At 51.3% G+C, this 18,234-nt stretch overlaps 10 protein-coding genes across 10 annotated transcripts; 7 read left to right on the forward strand and 3 right to left on the reverse strand.

Moving 5' to 3' along the window:
* Positions 1 to 23: 23 nt before the first annotated feature.
* On the forward strand, positions 24 to 635 carry COCCADRAFT_35424 (uncharacterized protein; the record flags this gene model as incomplete). The annotated part of the gene is made up of 4 exons (XM_007712509.1): positions 24 to 124; positions 208 to 363; positions 420 to 486; positions 543 to 635. The coding sequence occupies 4 exons, from the start codon at positions 24 to 26 to the stop codon at positions 633 to 635; spliced, it is 417 nt and encodes a 138-aa protein (XP_007710699.1).
* A 645-nt stretch (positions 636 to 1,280) lies between these two features.
* Positions 1,281 to 2,648, forward strand: COCCADRAFT_92020 (uncharacterized protein; the record flags this gene model as incomplete). Its single annotated transcript, XM_007712510.1, has 1 exon — positions 1,281 to 2,648. One exon carries the CDS (start codon positions 1,281 to 1,283, stop codon positions 2,646 to 2,648), a length of 1,368 nt encoding a protein of 455 aa, XP_007710700.1.
* A 1,370-nt stretch (positions 2,649 to 4,018) lies between these two features.
* COCCADRAFT_92054 (uncharacterized protein) lies at positions 4,019 to 4,360 on the forward strand (the record flags this gene model as incomplete). The annotated part of the gene is made up of 2 exons (XM_007712511.1): positions 4,019 to 4,106; positions 4,176 to 4,360. The coding sequence occupies 2 exons, from the start codon at positions 4,019 to 4,021 to the stop codon at positions 4,358 to 4,360; spliced, it is 273 nt and encodes a 90-aa protein (XP_007710701.1).
* Positions 4,361 to 4,795: 435 nt separating this feature from the next.
* COCCADRAFT_92031 (uncharacterized protein) lies at positions 4,796 to 6,534 on the reverse strand (the record flags this gene model as incomplete). The annotated part of the gene is made up of 2 exons (XM_007712512.1): positions 4,796 to 6,166; positions 6,289 to 6,534. The coding sequence occupies 2 exons, from the start codon at positions 6,532 to 6,534 to the stop codon at positions 4,796 to 4,798; spliced, it is 1,617 nt and encodes a 538-aa protein (XP_007710702.1).
* Positions 6,535 to 7,104: 570 nt separating this feature from the next.
* COCCADRAFT_92082 (uncharacterized protein) lies at positions 7,105 to 8,208 on the reverse strand (the record flags this gene model as incomplete). Its single annotated transcript, XM_007712513.1, has 4 exons — positions 7,105 to 7,420; positions 7,470 to 7,834; positions 7,890 to 7,981; positions 8,067 to 8,208. 4 exons carry the CDS (start codon positions 8,206 to 8,208, stop codon positions 7,105 to 7,107), a joined length of 915 nt encoding a protein of 304 aa, XP_007710703.1.
* Positions 8,209 to 9,249: 1,041 nt separating this feature from the next.
* Positions 9,250 to 11,012, forward strand: COCCADRAFT_92047 (uncharacterized protein; the record flags this gene model as incomplete). The annotated part of the gene is made up of 2 exons (XM_007712514.1): positions 9,250 to 9,516; positions 9,573 to 11,012. 2 exons carry the CDS (start codon positions 9,250 to 9,252, stop codon positions 11,010 to 11,012), a joined length of 1,707 nt encoding a protein of 568 aa, XP_007710704.1.
* Positions 11,013 to 11,545: 533 nt separating this feature from the next.
* On the forward strand, positions 11,546 to 12,836 carry COCCADRAFT_3716 (uncharacterized protein; the record flags this gene model as incomplete). Its single annotated transcript, XM_007712487.1, has 2 exons — positions 11,546 to 12,055; positions 12,117 to 12,836. 2 exons carry the CDS (start codon positions 11,546 to 11,548, stop codon positions 12,834 to 12,836), a joined length of 1,230 nt encoding a protein of 409 aa, XP_007710677.1.
* A 95-nt stretch (positions 12,837 to 12,931) lies between these two features.
* On the reverse strand, positions 12,932 to 13,921 carry COCCADRAFT_92071 (uncharacterized protein; the record flags this gene model as incomplete). The annotated part of the gene is made up of 1 exon (XM_007712515.1): positions 12,932 to 13,921. The coding sequence occupies one exon, from the start codon at positions 13,919 to 13,921 to the stop codon at positions 12,932 to 12,934; it is 990 nt and encodes a 329-aa protein (XP_007710705.1).
* Positions 13,922 to 14,553: 632 nt separating this feature from the next.
* Positions 14,554 to 15,048, forward strand: COCCADRAFT_92038 (uncharacterized protein; the record flags this gene model as incomplete). Its single annotated transcript, XM_007712516.1, has 1 exon — positions 14,554 to 15,048. The coding sequence occupies one exon, from the start codon at positions 14,554 to 14,556 to the stop codon at positions 15,046 to 15,048; it is 495 nt and encodes a 164-aa protein (XP_007710706.1).
* Positions 15,049 to 16,982: 1,934 nt separating this feature from the next.
* Positions 16,983 to 17,943, forward strand: COCCADRAFT_35432 (uncharacterized protein; the record flags this gene model as incomplete). Its single annotated transcript, XM_007712517.1, has 3 exons — positions 16,983 to 17,066; positions 17,131 to 17,613; positions 17,698 to 17,943. 3 exons carry the CDS (start codon positions 16,983 to 16,985, stop codon positions 17,941 to 17,943), a joined length of 813 nt encoding a protein of 270 aa, XP_007710707.1.
* Between the last annotated feature and the right edge of the window lie 291 nt (positions 17,944 to 18,234).

An 18,234-nucleotide genomic window follows, 5' to 3' on the forward strand; every position in this document is an offset into this window, starting at 1 on the left:
TTACCCCGCACACTACCGCCACAATGACTGGTGAAGCATGGCTGTATCTGTTGGCGGTGTTAATAAACGCCGTTAACCTATTCCTCCAAGTCTTCTTCACCATTATGTACAGCGATCTCGAATGGTGAGCAGCTCCCGAGAAAGCGTCGTCGTATACAGACGACCCCGCAGACCCCTGTTATTGGGCAATAGCTAATTTTGCGCCAGCGACTACATCAACCCCATCGACCTCTGTAACCGTCTCAACACCTACATCATTCCCGAAGCCGCCGTTCACGCTTTCCTCACCTTCCTCTTCCTTATCAATGGATACTGGATGGCTCTGGTGCTGAACCTGCCCCTTTTGGCATGGAACGCGAAAAAGTGCGTGCCGCCCACGCCAACCCATGTGATAAGAGTGACGTTGCTGATTGTCCCAGGATCTTTGAGAACCAGCACCTACTGGATGCAACGGAGATCTTCAGGAAGCTTAATGTGCATAAGAAGGTAGGTGAATTACAGAAACGTGTTACGGCGCAAGTGGCTAATATATACGCACTTAGGAATCCTTTATCAAGCTGGGCTTCCATCTGCTCATGTTCTTCTTCTACCTGTACAGCATGATCGTTGCTCTTATCCGCGACGAGTCTCATTAGTCGTGGACTACGCCACTGTACCAGCTCATGCCCCAGATTGTAGGGTTGCCACCGGAGGTACAGCTACTCGTAGGCACAGACCTGTTCATAAGGACTCTTGTGATTCTCTGTATCTTCGATCAAGTCATGTATGCAATGGGCATACAGGTACCAATGATGGTGCTATGAGTACGCAAGGATATACGAGAATAGGACTTAGACAGATCGATATCCTTACATCGAAACGAATAGCGTTAGATTAGTATGATATAAAATACATCAATTACTGAAAAACACTTCAGCATCTAGACAAATTCCTCTTCGATCTTTCAAGACTGCAGTAAAGAGTTTTTAAATTTGCGTGTCGGAGAGATTTCCTTGAAACTTTCTCCTTGGTTGACAACTGCGAAAACCAATTTCCTAGCCAAGTTTTATATTTAACTATTTCGTCCTTTATATTAGTTAATACAGAATAATTACGAAAATGCATTGTAGTTTTCACGTGCAAGGGGAAAGGCTTGGCGTGCTTAGTCACCCGTATTTCATGACGAGGTAGCTTTCCCCAGATTTCCAGATTTCCTTCATTCAAGACTGCACCTCACCCGCTCTCCGTCTGCCGCACCTATACAACCTGCGCGACCACGAAATCATCGGCGAAACATAATCATGGCTGGGGGAGGCTCCGGTAGAGTCCCAACCGGTTTCGCAGCGGAAACATACATCAGTGATCATACATTCCGACAAGGTCAACGTTCGATCGAAAGCGGAGAGGGATCCAAGAAAAGAAAGCGCGAGGGCAAGGGTGACTCAAGTATTGTGAGTGGAGCTGGTGCATACAAAGGACCCTGGGCAAAATACGAAGAACAAAGGCCAGACGCCGCCTCGGACGATGAGTTTGGATCAGATGTGGAGGTGGAGATAGTGTACGAGGAAGACGAGATTGTCGACAACTCTGCGACTGCGCCTAAGAAGCTTGCAGGTACGGACTACCGCGATACTGAGGCCGAGGGCGAGACGAGTGAATTTGTTGGTAGCCAGCAATACGACTACCAAGGACGGACCTACATGCACGTACCTACGGACCTCGATATCAAGCTCACTGGCGACTATGAACCAAAGAACTTCATACCAAAGAAGCTCATCCACACCTACAAATACCACACTAAGTCGATTACACAAGTCCGCTTCATACCTGACAGCGGTCACCTCCTCCTCTCTGCTTCGGCCGACTCCAAGATTGCACTATGGGACGTGTATCACCAGCGCGAGCTGCTGCGAACGTATTCCGGTCATACGAAGTCGGTTGTCGACGTTGATTTCAATCCCAGTGGTACGCAATTCGTGTCCGCTAGCTACGACCGCTACATGAAGATATGGGATACGGAGACTGGCAAGTGCCTGAATAAATTCACAACTGGAAAGACACCGCACGTCGTGCGCATCAATCCAAGCATGCCCCACGAGTTCCTGGTCGGTATGAGTGATAAGAAGATCATGCAGTACGACACAAGAAGCGGAGAGATGGTGCAAGAATACGACCACCATCTGGGGCCTGTCAACACAATCACCTTCTGCGACGAGAACCGCCGTTTCATCACGACATCCGACGACAAGTCTCTCCGCGCATGGGAATACGGCATCCCTGTCCCTATCAAGTTCATTGCTGAACCGTACATGTTTTCCATGGTCCGCTCCTCGCCCCACCCGTCTGGCAAATACGTTGCCTTCCAGTCGTCAGATAATCAGATTACGGTGTACAGTTCGACAGACCGCTTCAGGCAAAATCGAAAGAAGAGCTACAGAGGGCACAACGTGGCTGGATATGCACCCGATGTGGCAATCAGTCCTGACGGGCAATTCATCAGCTCTGGTGACAGCGGTGGTTTCATTTGTTTCTGGGATTGGAAGACGTGTAAAATGTACCACAAGATTCCAGCCAGCGATGCGCCAGTGCTCGCAGTACAGTGGCATCCAAGGGAGACATCGAAGGTTGTGGCTGGAGACCTCAATGGTGCGCTGAAATTGTATGATTAAGACTGGATGCGTATGAGATGTACGACAGACTGAAGAGGGGGACAAAGTAGCGATACCCAATATGTTCAATGCCAATTCCGATTTCAGAGAGCGAGTTCCCACGCTTCGGTGTACGCTTTCCGACTGCGCCAAATGAGAGATATATGATTTGGGTCTTGCGTGGAAAGATGTCGTGCGTTATGTCTCCAGCAGTTTTCCGGCTGGCTATGCGCAGGCGAACATATGCGCACTTGCGCGATCACAGCCGCAATCCCCGTGCCATCGTAGTTTGAGTCAATAGATGACTCGTATCCACGTGAATGGCGTGTGAGCCTTGCCCGCATGGACGGTTGGGTGCATGCAGCAACCCCCGCTAAGGCCGACTGCGCCTTCGGTTCGCCCTCAACGACGCCCTTTTTCCTCTCTGCCTCGTCCTTCCCACCCACTCAATCTTCCTGTTTCAAATATCATCGGAAACCTCCGAAACTCTTTTTTTTTGTTTTCTTCTTTCCCCTGATACAATACGGTGATTGTTTCAAGAACGATGCCTCCAGGCTTCCGTGTTCTAAGCCCCCACGCCATACCTTCTTTGGCACACCGGTGACCCCAAAAGCTCGCCAGCAGACCTTCTCCCTATTACCATATTCCCAATTCGAATGGCTGAAGCCTGAGGACCAAGAGCGACGTCACTGGACTACGCATTTCCACCCTTTTCCGTGACGCCTTGTCATAGGCCTCCTTGCTTATCGTGCCTTGCAGCCATACATGCAAGTCATTGCCTGGACCGTGACCGGCCGTGACGCGTTTCTAGTCGACAACTGAACATGGCTTCCTTCTGGTGAACTTGCGCAAGCATGCATGTACACACGATGACTCCTTTTCGCCCTCATACCGGTTTGGGCATACCGTAAAATTGTAGCCTAGTCTAGTCGCTAATTCCCTTTCTTCTCTTACCATTTTCTGACGCGGTCGGGACTTGGGACGAACGACATAGCCACGCCGAGTGTGAATCATCGGTTCTCCCTAGGGCGCACTATCCACTCACACGTGAGCCGCAGCAAGCCAGGTATTCAGGCAACTATGATGGCAGTAGGAAGAGAAGCCAAAAAAAATGCCTAGTTGACTAGTAGGAGGATTTACGTGAGTGGACGAAGCCCTAAATGGCGGCCTCAGGGTAGGTTGTCTGCCTGGAATAAATAGACTATCGAGCGTGTACTCTTTTTTTCTTCTTCTACCATACTCAACTCAAAGCAACCAACTCAATCAAACATATATATCACCGTCCCGAACAAGTCAGACAAAACAGAGACACTTACACCATACCCTACACCTCTTCCACATCCAACACGACTTTCCCAAGCGCCACCAACACCACATCACCAACCACAACCATGTCCTCGTCATCATCATCATACTCGTACACTTCGTACACCCCGCAAAAGGGCACCTCATACTCGCGCCCCTCCACCTCATCAACCAGTAAGCCTCCTCCTCCTCCTCCTCTTACTCCTCCATATCAAAACCGCCGATGCTAACATTCCCCGTCAGCATACTCAACCTCCTCTTCGTCATCATCATACCAGAGCTACTACACACAATCCGGCGCAAACACCACTTCGTCATCGTCGCGGGGCCAGCGCTATAGCAAGCCGCCTATCATCCACAATGGCGGAGGCAAGATTAATGACCCTAATACTTCGACTTCGGCACCGAATGGAGGGTACTACACTTGAGGTGTAGTCTTGTCCGTTTTTTTTTTCTCTCTCTCTCTCTCTCTTTTTTTTTTCTTGCTTTTGGTCTGGTTTTACTATGGGATGTTTGGAGTTTTGGGGGGGAATTAAGGGAATCAACTATCACGTTGTGGGGGGGGGGGATTCATCTGAGGTTTCTTCATTGAGCCAGATGGAGATGACCATTTTCCTTTTGTTTTGTTTGTTTGAATGGCTAGTTGGGTTGAGAGAGTTGCCGGTTTTTTTAAGGCTCTGATTGCTGGAAAGAAACGGTATCTTACTCCCCTCTAATACGGAGTCGCTATAGTTGCGTTACTTCACGAGTGACATGTATACTAGGATAGTTATCTACGATTGATTCATATTACTACACTTGCGCATTCTCGCACTGCCTCTACATCCAATCTCCTCACACTATACAACATTCCCATAATCTATCTAGCTCCCAACAGCCCCATACCACCCCATGCCCAACACGGCTCCAAATAGAATCGCCACCGCGGGCGGAATCCCAAACCACGCCGTCTCAGCATACGCCAACGCAGCCACAACAACCCACCACGGCTCATCCGCCAAACTCTTGCCCCTCCCACTCTCAGGCGTCAAATACCCAATTTCCCACAGCCTATACACAGCCGTAAACACCAACCCCACAGCCGTCGCATTAATGCCACGCAGCAAACTCACAACCCACGGCTTAGTCCTGAGTACCTGCCAAAACGACTGGACCCCCACCGCCAGTATGATTCCAGGAGCAAAGATGCCCAGAAAGCCCAGTATGGCACCTACAATCGTGGGCGTGGAGCCTGGCGCCGACGCAAGGGCAAGGGCACCGAGGTAGACTGCGAAGTTGAAGTTGGGGCCTGGAAAGGCTTGGATGAGGGCGAGACCGAGGAGGAAGTTGCGTGGGGTGACCCAGCCGGGGTCTACGACGTACGAGCGCAAAAGGGGGATTACGACGGGGCCACCACCGAAGATGATGGTGCCGGCGAGGTACATGTTTGAGAAGAGGTCGAAGGGGCGGGAGGTGGAGGTTAGGGTGCCGCGGAGGACCATGATGGTGATGAAGGAGATTGTGAAGGTTATGATGAGGGTGGCGCCGAGTTTGACGGAGATGTTGTGGGATTTGATTTCTGGCTGGGGTGGTTCGGGAGTGTGGCTTGCGGGTTCATAGATGGGGGTGGGGTGTGAGGTCAAGTTTTCGTGGGAGGATGCAGCGTCGTCTACAGTCGAGCTTCCAGCCTGGGGTCTCCGCTTGACGGCTTGGGGCCGTGTGAGTTCTACAGGAGGTGTTGGCTGGATATCCGCATGCTGAATCTCTTCTTCAGCATCGCCTTGTTCGTTTCTTGCGCGGCGGCGTTGGGCTTGATATTTCGCTTTCATCTTGCCTACCCACCTCATGAGCCAGATATCCCAGATCACAGTTGCTATGCCACCGCAGACAATCAGGATCGGAAAGTACCACAATGCGCTGTAGCAAAGTCCTGCGCATGCGCCGAAAATGACGAGTATTCGTGTTATTTTGTCTCGGATTGCTTTCTCGGCCAATTGTACAGCAGCCAGCGCAATGATTCCAACGGTACTAGCGTTGAGACCGGAGAGCAAAGCGTATACAATGGAAGGGAGGCGCTCAGGCATCTTTTGTACGCCGAGTGAGAGCGCGTACATTCCGATTGCGCCAGGGAGACTCCAGAGCATGAAAGCGAAGATGGCGGGGATCATTCCGGCATGTAGGAGAGCGATACAGAAGCACATCTTGGTCGATGCAGGGCCGGGGAGAGCCTGACATACTGCAAATAGCTCTTGATACTGGAGTAGCAAGGTTAGTTTGAGATCAATTCTTCCCTTCGCATCTCTATTCCAGTGCCGAACCACTCCTGTCGTCTGAATCCTTCCCGGTTCAACACGGTCATACAAAGAAAGTTACTCACAGCCTGTTCGTCCAGCCATTTCCTCCCAGCAACACCCTTACCCTCTACAAAGCGACGATGCAGAATCTGGAAATGCACAGGCGGCCCTCCAAATGCCGTGAACCCCAGATCCCACATTCTGAAGAAGACATCAAGAAGGCGGTCTGGAAGAGTATCGTTGTTGCCTCTCACATCTGATGATGGCTCACGCGGCGTCGAGGACGGGCGCGAACGCCTCAGCGAGCCGATGAGGGATTGTAGCGACATGGAGACTACCAAATTATGGGTAGGATGCTGGTGTAGGATCAATGGTGCTTGAACAAGATGGCCATTGTTGTCGTTGGGATGGCTGGAGCCAAGCCTCAAGCGATGATGCCATTCGCTCTAAAACCCCATGGCTTTACTGGGAGAAATATGAGCCCAGCATAACGGTGTGCAGACGCGAGCTTAGTTTCGCGATCGAGCTGAGTGTGCATGTCACTGGGAACTTATGATTGGTCATTTGGGTTCCCTTGCCTGTCTCTGCGATGAACGATAGACGCAGACGGTCCCACGTGCAAGTCTAGAAGCGAGTGCGAGGGACTGGGACGAGAGTGGAGCTGTGGAGCTATGGGAACAAGCGCGTCCGCTCGTTTGTCGTCAACATCAATCCATCCCAACAACATCACGCCAGAGCAGAGCATTCAGTCATTTCTTAATCTTTACATTCCTTGTTGAATCCTCACATGATTCGTCGTGGTCAATCTCTGCGATTCCCGACATGCTTCAGATGATCATTCAGATCTCTGTACTACCCAACCCTTATTAACGCCTTCGCTTCTTGCGTTGAGCCGTAGCTCAAACATCGATCGCATCGACCGTAACGCCTTTGACCCAAGTATACTGCATAACACGGGCGACCTCCAGGGCCGAGTCGTGGGATGCGAGAGAGCCTACCAAATACAAGCTGGCATCGAGACCAGCAGTCACACCACCAGTGGTGATGACACGCATACCGCCAAGGGGCATGGAGGCACGCCTAGCAATGGACTCGCGGCGGCGAGAGTCACGCCAAGCATTGCTGCCCTTGCGAGCTATCGACTTACGACGAGCGTGGCCCATGTTGGTGCCTTCAACAGGGCTCTGAGGCTCGCGAGACTTTTTGATGATGTATCTAGAAGGGTTAGCTGGTGGCAAGCCGGAGCGGCGGGTGTTTGACTCACGGATTCTCCTCGGGATTTTCACCCAGGTCGAAGCGAGCGTTGTTGACGACGTATCGCTCCTCCATGACATCGGTACGCATGGACATGTCCCGCCTAGCCGCGTCTTGACAGATGGTCTCGAGGCGGACGTAGTAGTCGGGGTGGGTTGTAGCAGCGAGGCCCTCGAGCATGCCTTGCTGAGCAAGGAGCAGGGCACCCACATCGATGGCGAGGATGGTGCGTTCTTTGACGGGGTTCTTCTCTTGAAGCTCGACGTACTTGGTGAGGAGGTTCAGGGGCTCAGATTTGTTTTTGAGCACCTCGAACACGCCCTCACCACCGGGAACGATGATGACGTCGAAGTCATCGAGCTCGTTGTTGGCGTCCTGGGCCATTGAGTCAGTACGGCTTCGGGAGATGTTGTAGGAAGAAGCTTCATACCTCATAGTCCATGTCGGCTTTAATGGTGAGACCCTGGACAGAGGTCATGGCCGCTGCGGTGCCGACGAACTGGCAGTCGAAGGCCTTGCTGTCTACAGCTTGTCAGCCAGAGACCAATTGGCCCATGATAGCCCAGCTCATGTCGGAGCACGTAGGATATCTGGATGGTTGACTTACTGGGGTCTTTGGGGTCCTGGAGGGAACGGCTCAGCACTTCAAGGGGGCCGGCCACGTCGAGCGTGTTGTACTTGTCAAAGAGAGCAAACAACACCTTGACCTGCTCGACGCGGCCATCGGTGTTGTCTGCAACTGCACTCATCTTGAATGATTTGATGTGAATGGGATGGAATGGATTGAGTAGATGAAGGGATGGAACATCAAGGTTTTATATGAAGGAGAGACGCAGCAGCTGGAGCGAGCGAAGCTCTTTCAGCCGAGAGGGGTAACTCTCCTCGATCTCGTGAGCACCGCGTCACTGTCTGGCGAGTCCCTTCCCCAGATATGCAACCCCGCATCGCACGGACCGTGAGACTACCCAAACAGGCATGGTCGAGCGGGGCTCTAGGGCGATCCCACTTGCGGACCACTGAGCCTTCGGGCAGACCCAGAGACTATTCGCGTGCCTGCTTGGCCCAAAGGCGTCCTTGAGGCTGTGATGATAGCAAGCATCTCGGAACTCCAAGACGACATGTGTGTATGACAAAGCCAGGGGATCCAATGCCATTGACCGCAGGCCGTGTTGCGGACATTCATCCGAACTATCGTGCACAGACCAGCCGTTCACAGGCTACCCATGCCACGCGACGTCTAGTTGCAATAGAACGAAGACTAACCCTACTCGAAAAGTCTTGATAGTCTACAGATGAACATCAATTCAGTATCCTGGCCTGTTACAGACCTTTTCTGTCCGTCCTCTACTCTCTGACAGTTGCAAAGTTGAACTGAGAGCAGATTACTAAGAAACTACAATGACATGGTAGTCAACCCCCGAAAGAGGCGCAGGGGACTGAAAGCTACTAGCAGATGACCTAAACCTTCCACGCATCTAGTGCCAGATATAGTACAGGGGCTGGGGAGGCGGCTGGCAAGAGTGCGTTTTGCAGCGTCTTAGCCAGGATAGTGGAAAAGAAGATAGGTAACAACGTTAAATCTTTGGAACAAAACCTCAAGTAGAGAGGATATCAGTGTCCTATGAGAACAAAATTGAATAGTCATCATTGTTGCTCAATTCATCCTAACATGTATCGACTGGCTGGTGGGTCATGGCATGGTGGGCTGGCTGGCGTAGTGGAGAGGCGCACGGACGCGCATCATGGCGCGACATCGTCCAGAGTGCGACGTTGACAACCCCAACCGCAACATGGCGGCACCAACAGACACTGACGCGTCGCCGACGAGCGATTCAAAACAAGCACTATCCTCGTCTTCAGAGGCACCAAAATTGGCTGCCAAGACACAAAGCCAGCCTCCGCCAGAGACAAAGGAAAGCCTGTGGCTACGACGATGGTCAATTGTCTCCTTTTGGGCTGTCGTCTTATTGCTGGGACTGCCAGTATGGCTGAAGACTACAGCCATCTACCGGGCAGAATTGCCACTGCAGGAGATGACTGACTGGGCTGAGGCAAAGGTATGCGTGACGCTGCGCGCATCCAATCTTCATGAACCAAGTTGACACGATTGCAGGTCTGCAAGCCAGTCTTTCCTCTGCGCATAGCTGTCGAAGCCCCAATTCCCTCACTTGACGCTCAGCACCTCATTCGCACCACCCAGCATGCTCTCGACGATATCAACGACTTCTCCGCACACCATCTCCGTCTGATGCTCGCCGATCCGCCCTTGCAACCCAATACCTCGCAGCAAGTAGTCATTAGTGACGGAGCAAGCATTCCTAGCGACGACAAGGACGTTGTCCTAGTCATTCGCCTGATACCTGTCGAAACTGGCACCACGCCCCGTTCGCAACTGCAGCCCTACTCTCCTACGTTGGATGTTCACTATGCGCCCAATCAAATACCTTCACAGTCCTCAACCGGCTCGAGCCTAGCTACCTTTCTCGCTCAAGAGCTACACAACATCTTTGCTGAAGAGCAGGCCCAATTGGCTCACGTACTCTCGACTTCCTCTGGCGCACATGCTGCCAAAATCAAAGCCCTCTCCCCCGAAACGTCCGCTGAGCTCCAACGCCAGTCCACGCGCGCTCTCAAGTATGCTCCCACATACCATTTGACCTTTTCCCTCTTCAGTCCGTCATATGCACCTTCGAAATGGGATATTGAGACGGCACTTGAGAAATACATGAGCCCCCTTTTGGAAGCCTTGTCAGCTATTAGCAACTTCACTGTCGATACTCAAGTCCAACTTTATGCTACCTACACACCCTCCATCCGACAGCCTGAATACGACGAAGACAAAAAGGCGTGGACACTTCGCAAGGAAGACTTGAGTGGATTTGTAAACGCTGCCGAGTGGCCCCTAAGCCCCAGCATTGGCGAGGGTCCAACTGTCAATTTCATCCTCTACGTCCCGGACCGTGCACAATCACCACTACTTGTAAAAGAGAATGGCGGGAACAGCTGGCTTATTCCACAGTGGGGAGGTGTCCACATCCTTAACCTAGAAGGGAAGTCAGATACGCCACCCGAGCTTACTGCAGAAATGCTTGCACCCGTCATGCACACGTTTTCAAATCAGCTCATCTCACTGTTCGGACTGCCCCAAAGCCCAGCATCGCTACCTTTGCGCATATCAACCCTGGAACGAGTGCGAGCTGCCTCACTCATCTTCTCTGCTTCCTCTACCTTGGGCGCCTTGGCTCAGGTGTATCAGAAGCTCCCATCTATTCCGGTTCCTGATAACGTAGCCCAGTCTACGCATCGCACTATCGCGAATCTGCATCAAGCTTGCGACTATCTTCGAGATGGCCGGTTTCCCAGCGCGTTAGAACACGCCCGGGCTGCAGAGGTAGAGGCTGAGAAAGCTTTCTTTGAACGCTCCATGGTTGGCCAAGTGTACTTTCCAGATGAGCACAAGGTCGCCGTGTACCTACCTTTGCTAGGCCCTATCACAGTTCCTCTTGTCATGGCTGCGCTGAAGGAATTGAAATCCGCATTGAAGCGGGCCTGATCTCAGCGCTAAAATACGCGCCAAGTAGAGTCTGAGACCTATAGCAAGGACGCCGAAGTATCCGTTTTGCTTTGAGCTTACCGGATGTGTTATCTGGTCCGTATCAGACTTCACTCTTCATACGAACTTGACATCTCGCAATTGTTCGCATCGCCATACTACGTACTCAACGACCGACCAAAAGTCATATACATAACATCATGAGTGTGTTGTGGGACGAGTGTTCGAAGATGATGTTCTTACACAATTATAGCACCATACATATTTGTGCTCGAGATACAGCAAGGCGTCCTAGGTTACCTTCGGGACTATCCCCGCTGCGGGGTAGTATGGGCTCCACCATGACTACGTCCTTGGCTGATAGGGCTGCCACTCAATACTGAATCGACTTGGTAGATCTCATCCTACGTTATTGCCGGCATTTGCCCCTCGTTACACTAGCGATTTTGCCTATAAATTCACATATCTTGACTTGTTTCTCTCTTGTACTTTGCATTCACGTTACACCATTTCAACCAAGGATTTCTGTCACCATGTCACTCACTCCTCAAAGTATAGAGAGTATCAAAGCCACATTGGACAGCTTTGTCAAAGACGGCTCACCAGGTCTTGTCTTCCACGCTGTCGATAAATCAGGCAAGACTCTGGTCGAACATGCCTCGGGTACCCTCGGAGTTGACTCCGACCAGCCTATGGATGCTGATACCACCCTCTTCTGGATTGCTTCCTGCACAAAGCTCGTCACAGTCATTTCGGTCCTTCAGCTTGTTGAACAGGGCAAAATATCTCTAGACGATGCCGAATTCGTCAAGAAGATTGCACCTGAACTTGCCGACAAGAAAGTATATCCTGATGGTGTCAATGCTGTGGAGAAAGAGAAAGAAATCACCATGCGTATGCTGCTTAGCCATACAGCAGGATTCGGGTATAGGTTTGCCGACCCAAGAATCAAGCAAGACGGCATCGAAGGGAGCCATGGAGACAAGAACGACATTCTCAATGCGAAGCTGCTGAACCAGCCCGGTAGCATGTTTGAATACGGTGTAAGTCTCAGCAATCATAGCGACATACACAAGTTACAATGACAGCTAAGGCATGGCACAGGTTAACATCGACTGGGCCGGCATCATCCTCGAGCGAGTAACCGGCCAACTCCTAGGCGACTACTTCCAACAAAACATCTTCACACCCCTCGACATCCCCGCCGAAGGCGCAACTATGTTCCCCTCACCCAGCCTCCAAAAGAACCTCGCCCACATGCACCAGCGCGACGCCTCCGGTACCCTCCACGAAAACCCCCACCTCTACATCGGCCCCCTACAATGCCCACCCGAGAAGCAAAAAGACTTCCTCCAATCCGGTGGCGCAGGCCTCTTCTCCAAACCAAAAGAATACGTCAAAATCCTCGCTACAATCCTAAACAACGGCACTAGCCCCTCCACCAACAAACAGCTTCTGAAAAAAGAATCCGTAGATCTCTTGTTCGAAAACCAGATCCCAGATCAACCGGATTTCGCCCGTGCGGAAGTCACGCCCGCGAATCCGCTGCTGCTCAACCCGGGTAAGGAGATGTATCCTCAACCCGGAAATCCGCCGCAGGGCTGGGGCTTTGGCGGCTTCCTGACGATTGCGCCGGGCCAGACGGGGCGTGGGGCGAATACGCTGTGGTGGATGGGGCTGTGCAATTGTTTCTGGTGGGTTGACCGTGAAAAGGGGGTTGCGGGGATGCTGGCGGCGCAAGTGCTGCCTAATGGAGATGGCAAGGTTATTCCGGCGTGGGTGATGGCTGAGAAGGGGGTTTATGATGGACTGGCATCTTCGTAGAGAGATAGAACTCTTTCTTCAAGAGTTTAGAAATTAAAGTAGTAGTTTGTTTTCTGCTGTTTTATTTTATTTTATTTTTTTTAGAAACGAGTGGGCTATTGTTTGGTAGATTGGAGATCATTGCCTAGGATCCCGACTACCCCGTCTACATGTTCCATCCCTTCTCTCCCTTGCTTCTCCACCACATCAGCGAGTTCCTGGAATACGCCTGCGATTTCGCGAAATACACTTGCTTGTTGCCATCCTCCTTCTCCCGCAAAGCACTCGCCTATTTGCCTCATTTCTTCAACCCACCGGTACGCCTTGTGCGTACACCCCACGATGCCTCTTTCGGCCTTGAGCCGCGCATGGGGGTTATACTGATCCATGTAATCTTTCAGCTGAGGCAGTACACCGAGAGACGAGGCAGTGGTAAAGGACTGCAAAGAGAGGGCCGTGAAGCCTTTTGTCAAAGCGGCAAAGCAGCATTTTAGACCGCTGGCTGTGCCAATGGTGTTGGCGACGTGCTGGACATTCAACACGGACGCGAGATGTGCACTGGGGAGTTCATGAGGACCCGAAAGTGGAACGCCGGGACGCTTCCAATCTGACCCTGGGCTAACGGACTCCTCTGCTTCTTTTGACGTTTCTGGTGAAGCTGGAGGAGCAACAGGTGGTGAGCCGATGATGCCTCCGTCAACAAAGCGTACTTCTTTTACTCGTTCTTCAAACATGTCGCCTATCTTGCGTACTGTATCTGGACTAATCGCATTCAAATCCAGGTAATACAGCACGGGTTTTTCCTGTCCCGATGACGCAGCCTGCTCTGTACTCTTTTGCTTCTCTAGTGCAGCAATCACCCTCTCTGCCGTTGCGACAGCATCGCGTGGCGGCACAATGCTGAGTACGTAGTCTGCGCTTGCAACTAGCTCTTCGTCTGTGTCTAGCAGTTGGATTCCAATTGATTCGGCTCGATCTTTTGTTGCAGAGCTGCGCCCACTGATATTTGTGGTGATAGCGTAGTTGTGGGATTTGAGTAGTGAGGCGATACCGAGCCCCATTTGGCCAATTGAGATGATGGCTATGGTGGCGTGGGGCGTCGCCATTTTGATGATGGAGTGCCGGAAGAGAGATAGATAGTCAAGATACGTGAGAGGAAGATGGTGGGGTTCATGGTGGGGGGCCTGATAGAGGATCGATTACTAACGAAGAGGGGTTAGTGAGATGTGGGGAGTCTGGCCTTGTTGAGGAAGTTGTCTTGACCGACTGCGATATCTGAGTTGCATACTCTCTCAATATCTGTCTTGGTTGTTTGCTGTGCCTCGCTATATTCCGTGTTGTTTGGCGTAAGCCCAATTGGGGTGTCAGCGCAGGGAGCAAACACTGCTAGTATCCTATCAACTCATTGGAATCTATGCCAGCAGTGAAGGCCCGTCATCTCCAAGTGGGTTTCGTACGACCGAAGTGTTTGAAAATAGTAAATCGACAATTAGTAGGTGAGATAGCATGTGGAATAGCTATTTGCATTCGGAGGTCGTTGGTCCATGTCGGCCTGGCACAACAGGTAAACTACAAGTGAAGGTCGCAGTCCTAGCGACAAAGTGAGAGGAACGCCATATTTTCCTTTCAAGTCAACCATAATTTCCTATCCACCAAATCCAAAACTTACTACGACATCTCTCAACTTGAAACCACACTTCTTTACACCGTCAGTGCCATCAGCACCACCAAGAACACCATGGGTATTCCCCGTTTCGCCTTTATGGCATTACGCTTGGCGCAGTTCATCTGCGCAACCGTCGTTCTAGGACTGTCATGTTACCTTCTCTATCTCGAGCATGAGCATGATATCGGCCCCTTCGGTCGCCTCTTCTACAGCGCCATCATTTCCTCTATATCAGTCATTGCGTCTCTCATCTGGCTCATTTCTAGTGCAATTCACCCCGTCACCCACATCGTAGCCGATCTACTCTTCCGTGGTGCCTGGTTCGCCGTTTTTGGTCTACTGCAAGACTGGTACGAAGATGTCATGCACTGCGGGAGCAAATGGAACTGGTACATGATCAGTGCAAGAGAGGGATTATGCGGAAAGTGGAATGCCGTTCAGGCTTTTGCTTTTCTAAGTGCAATCTTCTGGTTTGTTAGCTTCATGCTGGGCGTCTTGGCGTGGAAGAAAGATAGCACGGCGCCCGCTGCAACTGGTAGTGCTCCTGCTCCAACGACGACAGGGTAAGGCATCTTGGTTGAGACTTGGATCGCGGGAGCTAACATCGTGCAGGCGTAGACGCCGATTTGGCGTTTCACGTGCCTAGATCTATCTCCGATCTTGACCAAGTTTCTGCCGCCATGGTAGGTTGTCGTCATGCCTCAGTATTCAGGGTGAATTGGGTCCACGTGAAAGAATGGATCGGGTCCACGATCTGCCTCGGTTTGTTTTGAGCCTATCCTGTCGGTTGATCAAGAGGCATTTTCAATTTGTCAAATTGTTATAGTGTCCAGGTAGATGAATTAACCATACGACCTTGCAAGGCCTATTGGTGGAGTATACATGACGGAACTTCCATTGCAAATATGACGAGAACTATCAACTCACAATAACTATAGCAAGGAACAAACAGGAAGCAGGGATATTTTGTTAAGGAAATTCTTGGCATATCTTCGTTTTCGCCAAGTGTTTGGGTGTTTCACTGGGCCAGCCTAACACCGCGATTTAATTTACGTGATGGTCAGCTTCGGCGCTCGGCAGCGGACGGGTACGGATGGGTTTCGGATGGGCGTACGGGAAGAGAATTCTTGAAATACACCAATGGAAAATTGCAGAAGCAAGTAGTCAGCACAACTGACACAAGATAGTACAACGCTGACATGTAAACCCTTAACGTTTGAGACGTAAGTAGGGTAGCGTAGCATGCACGGTAAGCACCGAACCGCACCGACACGCACCTAGAACACTGCCTAATCCACGTTTCACAGTGTAGGAATAATAGGGTGATGTCAGAACGTCAATAAAACCGTTTCAAAATACGGTATAACGGCCAAAGAAGAAGAAAAAGACGACGTCTTCGGCAGTTCCTCAGAATGCCACAGTCATGCATGCCATCATCGGCTCTAAACCGCATGCGTACTAACCAAGAGCGCAGACACCAATTTGCATTGCATCCCCGGCGTGCACTAATTCCTTCTTCCCCGCACCCGGAACAATACTGCACAGATCTTGAACGATCCTCCTCGATACGCGATTCCCTCAATATCGAAAGCAACCCTCTCATTGCATTTCTTTTAACCACCGGCCAAGCCTTTGTTTGCCGTGAACAACGTCTTGACGGATATTAACACTGGAAGCACTACTGCACTTGGCAAACGACATGTCACAATCGCGTGACTTCTCCAATTAAGAAACTCACGCAGATGACGATGGCTATACGTTATAGCCAACCAAGTGGTAAACAGTGCAATTCGGAGAAGAACCGGCATGCTGTGTTGACCCAACCAGCTGGCGACAATAGCCTCAATAGCAACAGAGACCCTTAGCTATACCTACCTGTTTGTCAGCACCCGGACACAAGTTCCCCCATACAAGAACACCGTATAACAGCACGCTGATAATTCCATCATGCACACCCAATTTATGCAACCCCCCATTTCCTCCGATCTTTACCCCATAGAAAGCTCTACGCACAGGCCCGCACACCATGTTTCGATGATACTTACGGACCTATTACTGATTTACCCACCTAGCCCTTCTCCACCCGACGAGTCAGTAAGGCCGAAGGTTAAAAACAATAGGGAGGGAGCATGTTTTTTGCATGGCTACCTAAAAAGTGGGGGTGGTCCTTGACACATTAGACAGACACTAGGCTTTGAAACAAATTAAAACATTTGTTTGGAAGGGGGGGGCAGTGGGGACGGGTGTAGTGGATACCCGTCTTCATGGATGTTCGATGTAGTTTGGGGAATTTGGACCCATGAATGACTTCTAACATGGTGGCGGGGATTTGGGTGGGTATGGTGTAAATATAAATGAACGGACACTGCTGTGTATACATATAAACCGATCTGCTATTCTCTGAATCAGTTGCTTTTTTGTTCATCGACGAGTTCGACTTCGCCTTTTCTCTTCTTCTATACACACCAAAGGCTTGGTTGCATTTCCTCACATTCTACAAGATGAAGTACTCATTTAGCCTCGTCCTCGCGGCGCTCTCTTCCATGGGCAGCGTCACAGCCTCGCCTGTTGACCTCGAAGCTCGCGTACGTATACCACTCCATCTCACAATAACGAAGGATCCACCATTCTGACACTTTCCCCTTCTAGCAAACCGGCAGCACAGATCCCTACATGGACTCCGGTCTCCCAGGCCACACCATCTACCTCCCCGCCGGCAACCCAACCAACGGCAAGTACCCCGTACTTGTCTGGGGCAACGGCGCCTGCAGCACCGACGGCCGCTCCAACAGCGCTCTGCTCCGCAACATGGCCGCCAACGGCTTCCTCGCCATCTCCGAGGGCGGCCTCAACGGCGGCGGCTCATCCACCGCCCAAACCATGAAAGCAGCCATCGACTGGATCACAAAGACTGCAGGCACAGGCCGCTACGCCAACGTCGATGCCAGCCGCATCATGGCCGCCGGCTTCTCCTGCGGCGGTGTCCAAGCCGCCGACAACATTAACGACCCGCGCGTCGACACCGTCGGAATCATCAGTTCGGGTCTTCTCTCCAACACCGACGCCGCCAAGTCGTGGAAGAAGCCCGTTCTCTTTGTTCTTGGTGGAACTGGTGATATTGCGTACCAGAATGTATGTCCCCCCCCCTGTATCTCCCTAAACACACACTCTCCTTTACTCCCAAGAACGCACAATGCTAATTTTGATAAAAAAAAGGGCGAACGCGACTACCGCAACCTCCCTGCCGGCACTCCCTCGTGGAAGGGAAACATCCCAGTCGGCCACGGCGGCACCCTTGGTGACGCAAACGGCGGCAAGTTCGGTCGTGCCATTCTTAACTGGGCCAAGTGGTCCCTCAAGGGCGACCAGACTGCTGCGCAGTGGTTCAAGAACGGTTACCAGGCTGATGGATGGCAAGTTCAGTCTAAGGATTTGGACAAGCTTAAGCCTGCTACCAAGTAAGAGCTCTATGCTTCCCCTGGCGGGCGAGTGGACTAAAAAATCTCAATGCGGCGGAGTCTCCTTTTTTTTTCTCCTTTGCGTTTTCAGGAGAAGGAGTAAGAGGGCCCTAAGCCGCATGGATTGTACATATTCTTTTTTTTCTCCTCCTCGTCTGACCTTTCCTCTTTTCTCCTCTCAGCTTTCAGGCTTGGGATCTTTTGAAAATTTAGTATGATTATGTGGTTATGCGGTTACGCCTACTGTGTAGATAGATACTTTGTGACAATTGTATATATGTTACTTGTCAATATT

The sequence above is a fragment of the Bipolaris zeicola genome, assembly GCF_000523435.1.
Source record: "Bipolaris zeicola 26-R-13 unplaced genomic scaffold scaffold_45, whole genome shotgun sequence".
NCBI classification, from domain to species: Eukaryota; Fungi; Ascomycota; class Dothideomycetes; order Pleosporales; family Pleosporaceae; genus Bipolaris; species Bipolaris zeicola.